Here is a 9,160-nt window from a genome sequence, read left to right on the forward strand (position 1 = left end):
CTGGTTCTTGTCTCATTTTGATACAGATGAACCTAGTCTCAACTGAGTTGGAGGAAGCATCCTGTTCTATTTTCTCAGATAACTTTTTTTTTTTTGAGATGGAGTCTGGCTCTGTTGTCCAGGCTGGAGTGCAGTGGCGCGATCTCAGCTCACTGCAACCTCCACCTCCTGGGTTCAAGCGATTCTCCTGCCTCAGTGTCCTGAGTAGCTGGGATTACAGGCGGCCACCACCACGCAGGCTAATTTTTTTTGTTTTTTTTTTTTTTTTCTGAGATGGAGCTTCCCTCTTGTTGCCCAGGCTAGAGTGCAATGGCATGATCTCGGCTCACTGCAACCTCTGCGTCCCGGGTTCAAGTGATTATTCTGCCTCAGCCTCCTGAGTAGTTGGAATTACAGGCATGCACCACCATGCCTGGCAAATTTTTTGTATTTTTAGTAGAGACAGGGTTTCTCCATGTTGGTCAGGCTGGTCTCGAACTCCCAAACTCAGGTGATCCACCGGCCTCAGCCTCCTAAAGTGCTGGGATTACAAGCGTGAGCTGGTGCATTTTTACATAAGCAATCAGATATGCATTTGTCTCAGGTGAGCAGAGGGATGACTTTCACAGCACCTGTGAAGATAAGCTTTTCCTTGTGGGCAAATTGTGCTTTGTAGCTATCTTATTTAGGAATTAAAATGGGAGGCTGGTTTGCCTGCTGGAGTTCTCAGCTTGACTTTTCCCTTGGCTTAGTGATTTTGGGGTCCTGAGATTTATTTTCCTGTCACATTTCTGTAGCCTCAAGATGGCATATGAATTTCTGTACCTCACTGTGGGGCTGCATCTTTGTTCTGAAGGCTGCTATGTATACATATAAAATAAATGTGTGTGATCTTTCTTTTAACTTCTGTTAATTAATCTGCCTCATGTCAGTGATTTTCAGTGAACCTCCAGGGGGCCAAGGGCTTTGGCCCCTGGAGTATGGACATACAATTTTGTTTCTCTTAGGGAAATACTTATGAGTGGAATGACTGGGTTATACATTGGAGGTATGTCTAACTAAAAGACTCCCTTCCAAACTGTTTTTCGAAGTGGTTGTACCATTTTACATTCCCAACCAGCATTGTATGAAAGTTTCAGTTGTTCTCATATCCTCTCCTGTCTGTCTTTTTTAATTGCTATCATCTGTCTTTTTGATTTTAAACATTCTAATAGGTATGTAGTACTATCTAATTGTGATTTAAATTTGCATTTCGCTAATGACTGATGATGTGCCCCATCTTTAACGCAACATTTTCCTTTACTTGCAGGTTATTTTGCTTTGCAAGTTGGAAAGGCAAGATTAAAATACAAAGTTACACCCCCAGCAGTCACTGGGTCACCAGAGTTTGAGAGAGTATTTCGGGCACAGTAAGTAATGCTTCTTCTACCCTTCATGGATCTGTGCCTTTCATAGAGACACAATTCCTGACTAGGGGAAAGGGGTATGGAGAAGACCCTAAGTTCATGTGCAATATCTAGTTATAACAAGTCACTCTTCGCAGCCAAGACTGTTCTCAGAATCCATAAAGTTTGAAGGGTTCGGGACATGAAGTCTCTGCCCACATGTATTACCAATTCAGCAGGGTGTATTTACAGAAAAGGCTGGGAGGATCTCAGGAGGGACTGCTGTGTCTCCCAAGCAGGGTCACTGGGTCAAAGAGGACTCCTGGAGCCTTGTGAGACCACAACAATCTGAAGTTGGATTAGTTATGCTACAATTTTCTATCTTATTTTTTCCTCCCTACTTCAAAACAGAGGTAGATCAGGATTAATCTTCTGCCAGTTTCTCTGTGAACCATTTCTTAAAATCAGAAACCTGTAAGAATGAGAAAACTTGCCAGCTCACATGCATGCACCATGTTTTTGATCATCTTGTGCTCTTGTTTTTTCAGACCCACACAGAATGTTCCACCATAAACATCATGAACTTGCCTGCTGCAAGAATGCTAGGGCGTCCTTTATATTTCATCCCCCAAAATAAGTGCTTTAAGAAACATTTCATGCATCACTACTGATATATCATTGGGTTCTTTTGTTACAATCTTGGGATTTTTCGTTTATGTTGACTAGTGAGATTGGCCTATACTTTGCCTTTCTTGTCTGGTTCTTGTCTCATTTTGATACAGATGAACCTAGTCTCAACTGAGTTGGAGGAAGCATCCTGTTCTATTTTCTCAGATAACTTTTTTTTTTTTTGAGATGGAGTCTGGCTCTGTTGTCCAGGCTGGAGTGCAGTGGCGCCATCTCGGCTCACTGCAAGCTCCGCCTCCTGGGTTCACACCATTCTCCTGCCTCAGCCTCCCAAGCAGCTGGGACCACAGGTGACTGCCACCACGCCTGGCTAATTTTTTGTGTTTTTAGTAGAGACAGGGTTTCACCGTCTTAGCCAGGATGGTCTTGATCTCCTGACCTTGTGATCCGCCCACCTTAGCCTCCCAAAGTGCTGGGATTACACCGTGCCCAGCCTCTTCTCAGAGAATTTTAATAAGGTTGGAAGAGTGTATTCCTTCAAGGTTGTGTAGAAATTGCCTTAAAATAATCTGGGCCTGATGTTTTTCTTGTGGAAAATTTTTAAATTATGGGATTTGCATTCTTTAATGATTATTGGACTAGGCAGGCTTTTTATTACATCTTGAATCAATTTTGGCAGGCCTTGGTCCTTGAGATGATAACAATGGTCTCTTGATTACCCACTTGCTCCAAGGAGGGTTTTACAGACTACTCCCTAGGCTTGAAAGTGTGGGGTGAATACCACCAGGAGTACACGAGATAATTGTAAGAGGTGTGTAGACTTGGTTTTAAATGACATTGAACTACATGATGAGAAGTCATTCTCATCTCAATTATCTTTGAATCCTTATGGTTATATCAAGTGGAAAGTATTGGTTTGGAGCCAGCATGTCCCACACCTCAAAATTAATGTTTATTGTTATCAAAGTTATACATGTACATGATCTGAAAATAAAGTGGAATTACAGGTTTTATGACAACAAATAACTCTTCCTTGTCCCTACCTCCCCTCACTCTCTATTCCTAGAGATAACCCCTTTTGACTACTGCTTTGAGTATTTACTTCTGTATTTCTAAACACTATACTTTCACTGCTATTTATTGATTCACAAATTTTAGACATTGTCAATTGGCTTCTTTTAATGGAAGAAAGAATTTCATGCTCCTTTACTTCCTCTTTTCCTTACCTCATCCTTCCAGTAACATTATATCACTCTGTTGAGTTAAATCAATAGCCAATGTTTATATTATTGTGATTAAGAAAATAATGTTGAAAGCAGGGCCATATAGTATACTGTGGTAACATTTCCTTCTTGTGCAATTTTTTTTTTCCCTAGGGTTAATAATTGTCTCTTTATTTCTTTGTTTGCTTAGTTTCATGCCCAAATCTTCTGCAGAACTGAAAATCTCCTTTCATTACATTCAAATGCATTAGATAATCTAGTAATATGTTTTTCTGTCTTGGAGTCATTTCTGCCTGAGTCCTCCATTTTTTGCTCCAAGCTGCGGGATGCTCTTGGTGCTTGCTGCACAGCTGCTGTCCTGGGACTTCCTGTCACCATCCTAGAAATTTCCCTTATACTCTCCTGATTTGGATTTCCTGGACCTTCTGTTTTCCTGTTTATTGGCCTTCTCTCTTATTTTAGTGGAGTATGCCCTTCAGAAGCTTCCTGAGAGAGGGTGAATGTTTGGTAAAGTTTTGAGACTTCACATATCTGAAAATGCACCTTTATCTTGCCTCACAGTTAAGGGATGGCTTGGTTACATACATTTCTGTATTAGAAATCCTTACCCTCAGAGTTTTTGAAAAAATTTGCTCCATGACTTCCTAGTTTCCATTGATATTATTGAAATGTTCCGTGCTATTCTGATTCTGGACCTTTTGTTTGGAAACTATGGAAGTTTCAGGATCTTGCCCGGCCTACTGTCCCAAGATGTTAATAGCATTGTGCTTATTGAGAGACTTTTTCTTCACTGTGCTCAACCCCAGGTGAGGCCTTTTCACAGCCTGAAAACTCCCGTCCTTCTGTTTTAGAATTTTTTTAGTTTTAAGACAGGGTCTCACTCTGTTGCCTTGGCTGAAGTACAGTGGCACGATCTCAGCTCACTGCAGCCTTGACCTACCAGGCTCAGGTAATCCTCCTACCTCTGCCTCCTTAGTATCTGGGACTACAGATCCGTGCTACCATGCCCTGCTAATATTTGTACTTTTTGGTAGAGATGAGATTTCACCTTGTTGCCCAGGCTGGTCTCGAACTTCTGGGCTCAAGCAGTCTGCCCACCTCAGCCTCCCAAAGTGCTGGGACTACAGGTATGAGCCACTACTCCTGGCCCAGAATATTTTTTAGTATTATTTTTTCCCCCAAACTTCCTCTCCTTCATTTTCTCTGTTCTTTCATTCTTTTTTTTTTTTTTTCTTTTTTTTGAGACGGAGTCTTGCTCTGTCGCCTGGGCTGGAGTGCAGTGGCCAGATCTCGGCTCACTGCAAGCTCCGCCTCCCGGGTTTACGCCATTCTCCTGCCTCAGCCTCCTGAGTAGCTGGGACTACAGGCGCCCACCACCGCGCCCGGCTAGTTTTTTTGCATTTTTTAGTAGAGACGGGGTTTCACCGTGTTAGCCAGGATGGTCTCGATCTCCTGACCTCGTGATCCGCCCGTCTCGGCCTCCCAAAGTGCTGGGATTACAGGCTTGAACCACCGCACCCGGCCTGTTCTTTCGTTCTTAAAACACACACTAGTTGTGTGTTAACCTCCAGGACTGATCCTCTAGTTTTCTTTTATCTTCAGGTTTTCATATTTTTGAATTTTTGTTCTTTCAGAGGAATTTCCTCAACTTCTAACTTTTTACTGAAATTTCAGATATCATAATTTTAATTTCCAGTAACTTATTTTTATTCTCTGATTGTTTTTTAGTTGTTGATACTGATGTTAAGCCATCACTTTTTTATTTCATTGATGCAGTTGATTCTCTCATATTTGAGGATTTTAGTTATAATTTAAAAAATTCTCTGTAACATTTCTATTTCTTCCAAGTGTCTTCTTGTATTTTTTGGCCTTTGTCTTTCATTTGTATTTATTATTTACCCATTAAATATTTATCGAGCACCTCTGTGTACTGGGCATTGTTGTCATAGCTTGGCCTAGATCGATGAACAAATCCGACAAAAATCCTTGCCCTCTTGGAGTTTGCTGAGGAAGCCAGAAAATAAGCAATAAGCAGATGATATTATAAGAAAATAATATAAGCTGGGTATAGTAGCTCACACCTGTAATCCCAGGGACTCAGGAGGCCCAGGTGGGAGGACTGCTTGAGACCAGAAGTTCAAGAGCAGCCTGGGCAACATAACAAGAGCCCGCTCTCTCTATTGAAAAATAAAATAAAAAAATTAGCCACGTGTGGGTGCATACCTGTAGTCCTAGCTACTTGGGAGGCTAAGGTAGGTTGAGCCCAGGAGTTCAAGGCTTCAGTGAGCTATGATCATGCCACTATACTCCTGCTTGGGCAACAGAGAAAGACCCCAACTAAAATAAAAGAGAACATAATATATTATGTTAGAAGGTAATTGGTGCTAAAAAAAAGAAAACAAAAAAAGATAGCATTGTAAGAGGGTAGGGGATGGGTTCCTGGGGGGTGAGTTGGTGGTTTGTGATGTCCAATAGGGCCATGGGTGTAGGTCCTGCTGAGAAGATGGCATTTGTGAACATGTAGAGAAAGAGCTCTTGGGTCAGAGAGAATAGTCAGGGAAAAGCCCTTAACTGGGGATACGCCTGGTGGGTTAGTCAGGAGGTCAGGGGGCTGCAGAGGAGGAGCCTGGCAGGGAGTGGGAGGAGGTCAAGTCAGAGAGGTCAGAGATGGCTGGGTCACACTGGGCCTTAAAGGCCACTGTAGGGGACTTCGGCTTTTCTCTGAGTGAAATGGAAAGTCATGACGGGGTTTTAAGCAAAAGAGTGACATGATCTTATATTTTAAAAGGAGAATCCTGTTTGCTTTGCTGAGAAGAGTCTGTATGGAGGCACAGGTAGAAGCACAACATTCATTTAGAAAGCTATAGCAACATTCCAGGCAAGAGATAATGGTGGCTGTGTTGCAGAATTTTTGCTCCTTAGTTCAGCTGAAACTGGGTTCCTGTCACATGGCCAGGAAAGATTAGGCGTACTGACACATTGAAGGATGAGTAGAGCAGAATTTATTGGATGTAAAGGAAAAAAAAAAAAAGAAAAAGAAACTCTCAGCAAAGCGAGAGGGGGTCCTACTCACAGGTCCCTGCCTCGCAAGTTGATTCCAGGTCACCATCCAGGAGCTGGAGACCAGGCTCCTCCCCCTGCACAAGGTGCGAACTTCCTGTGGCTCCTCCCCGTTCCCCCAGTGAGCACGCCAGCTTTATTCAGAAAGAATCCATCTGGAAAGGGTGGGCGAACAGGGGCAGTTCTCCCTCAGGGTGGCGGGTTTCATCCTGGATGAGCAGTCCGGCCTTTCAGCCTTCAGGCTTTATTTTAGAGTTGAGGGTGGGGTTTCACCAGGGACCCTTGGCTGTTTCCTGTCTCTGTCAGCTAGAGCCAGGGAGATAGCAGTGAAATGATGGCAAGTGGTCAGGTTCTGGATATATTTTGAGGGTAGACTCAATAGAATTTTCTGACATAATGAATGTGAAGTGTGAGAACAGTCAAGAATGGTTCTTGGATTATTGACCTGAGCATTCATCCCAAAGGATGATGTTGCGATGATCTGAGACAGAGAAGGCTGCAGGAGAAGTGGTTTTTGGGGAAGTATTAGGAGGTTCGGTCTTGACGTGTTGTGTTTGAGATGTGGCTTATGCTACCATCAAGGAGAGGCCTTAAGCATTATGATCTACTAAGCTATTTGGATGGTTTATGATTGCATCATAAACTGACAAATACATTGTTGGTTACACCTCCAAGTAGAGAGGCAGCTGGATAAACAAATCTGCATTTTAGGAGAGAGATCTGAGCTGGAAGTATAAATTCAGGAGTCATTGGCACAGGAAGATGATTTACAGCCATGAGACTGGATAAAATCACTTAGGGGAGTGTGTAGGTGTATTATTCTGTTTTCACGCTGCTGATAAAGACGTACCAAGACTGAGCAATTTAAAAAACAAAGAGGTTTAATTATACTTACTGTTCCATGTGGCTGGGGAAGCCTCACAATCATGGAGAAAGGCAAGTCACATCTTACATGGATGGCAGCAGGCAAAAAAAGAGAGAGCTTGTGCAGGGGAAAATGCCTCTTTTTTTTTTTTTTTTTTTTACGGAGTTTCGTTCTTGTTGCCCAGGCTGGAGTGCAATAGCCGCAATCTTGGCTTGCTGCAACCTCCACCTCCCAAGTTCAAGCAATTCTTGTGCCTCAGCCTCCTGAGTACTAGAATTACAGGTGCCTGCCACCATGCCTAGCTAATTTTTTGTACTTTTAGTAGAGACAGGGTTTCATCATGTTGACTGGGCTGGTCTCGAATGCCTGAACTCAGGTGATCTGACTGCCTTGGCCTCCCAAAGTGGTGGGATTACAGGTATGAGCCACCGTACCCAGCCTAAAACCATCAGATCTTGTGAGACATATTCACTGTCACAAGAATAGCATGGGAGGCCGGGCGCGGTGGCTCAAGCCTATAATCCCAGGACTTTGGGAGGCCGAGACGGGCGGATCACGAGGTGAGGAGATCGAGACCATCCTGGCTAACACGGTGAAACCCCTGTCTCTACTAAAAACTACAAAAAAACACTAGCCGGGCGAGGTGGCGGTGCCTGTAGTCCCAGCTACTCGGGAGGCTGAGGCAGGAGAATGGCGTGAACCCGGGAGGCGGAGCTTGCAGTGAGCTGAGATCCGGCCACAGCACTCCAGCCTGGGCGACAGAGTGAGACTCCGTCTCAAAAAAAAAAAAGAATAGCATGGGAAAGACTTGCCCCTATGATTCAATTACTCCTGCCAGGACCCTCCCACAACACGTGGGAATTCAAGATGAGACTGGGGTGGGGACACAGCCAAACCATATCAGTAGGTAAAGAAGAAAAGAGGACTGAGCCCTGATGGCATTAGAAGGTCAAGATAATGACAAGGGTCCTGCAGAGAGATCTGAATAAAGGAGATCTTAGGGGTTTTACCCAAACATCAGGTATTAATAATTCTCAACTGACTGTTAAGAAAGAGGCATTACAGAGTGATGTGGAAGCTCCATGTGCATGGCTGGGGCTTATGATTGGTCAGGAGGCAGCTTTTTTCTGGAGAACCCCCAAAGTATCTGTAGGTAATCTTTCTGGTACCACTTGGTTTCTCTAGAGAAAACTCTTTAAACCTCCTTCAGCAGTTGAAGGAAAGAGGGTTGGAGATAGGATAATAGGCCTGACTTTTGAGAGTGCAGTAGGTAAAGACAGGAGGGTTTTTCGACTGTGCAGTGTGCAGCATGCCGATTCTGACTGTTTTCAGGACAGAATTTTACCCCCACCCTCTATTGTTCCTGAAGTCCCCAACAGCCTCTGGTTCTGTTTCTCCAGGCAATAAGCCTCCCACCTCTTGTGATGGGGCGCAGGGTGGGTCTCAGGAGTGGGAAGCATAGGTGGAGGGCAGCTAAGCCCTCCTTATTCAGTCTTTCAACCACTCTTATGTTCCAGCCTTTGGCCTCTAAGGTACCTGGGTGCCCAATTCCTGAGCTTCTTTGGATTCTGGGGTAAGGATGGTCTCAGTCTTCATTGCTTCTTGTTTCAGCAGGCACGTAGGTTTTGGCTTTCTGCACTCTGCCAGTCCAACCACTGTTCCTCCATGTGCTGTCTTTCTTGCACAAATTTGCTAATGTCTCTCTTCCACTCTTGAGAGCTTGTTTGGAGATTCTAGCAGGAGGGCGTAGCTACTCATATACCCTTGACTGAAAACTGGTCCTCCTGTATCGAGGATGGCCGTCCTCTTTGACTGAGCGTGCAGCTTTGGGAGGGACACACATGGAGTGGGGAGGGAGGAAGGGAACGCCCACCTAGCCAGCCAGATCAGCTGAATCAACCCTGGCAATTGATGGGGTGACCAATGTTGCAGCCAGATCACCCTCACTTTGTCTCTCTTGCTCTTGTGATCTGCTCTCATTCTCTTTATTCTTGATTACTCATATCTATTTTTTTTTTTTT

The 9,160-nt window shown here is 44.0% G+C and overlaps 1 protein-coding gene across 1 annotated transcript in view; it reads left to right on the plus strand.

Moving 5' to 3' along the window:
- LOC105513719 (microsomal glutathione S-transferase 2-like) overlaps positions 1–9,160 on the plus strand; it is a 23,767-nt gene that overhangs the window by 11,673 nt on the left and 2,934 nt on the right. The window contains exon 2 of the mRNA XM_011944664.1: positions 1,289–1,388. Coding sequence (XP_011800054.1) covers positions 1,289–1,388 — 100 coding nt within the window. The remainder of the gene's footprint in view (positions 1–1,288; positions 1,389–9,160) is intronic.

Source organism: Colobus angolensis, unplaced genomic scaffold (assembly GCF_000951035.1).
Source record: "Colobus angolensis palliatus isolate OR3802 unplaced genomic scaffold, Cang.pa_1.0 Scaffold235, whole genome shotgun sequence".
NCBI lineage: Eukaryota > Metazoa > Chordata > Mammalia > Primates > Cercopithecidae > Colobus > Colobus angolensis.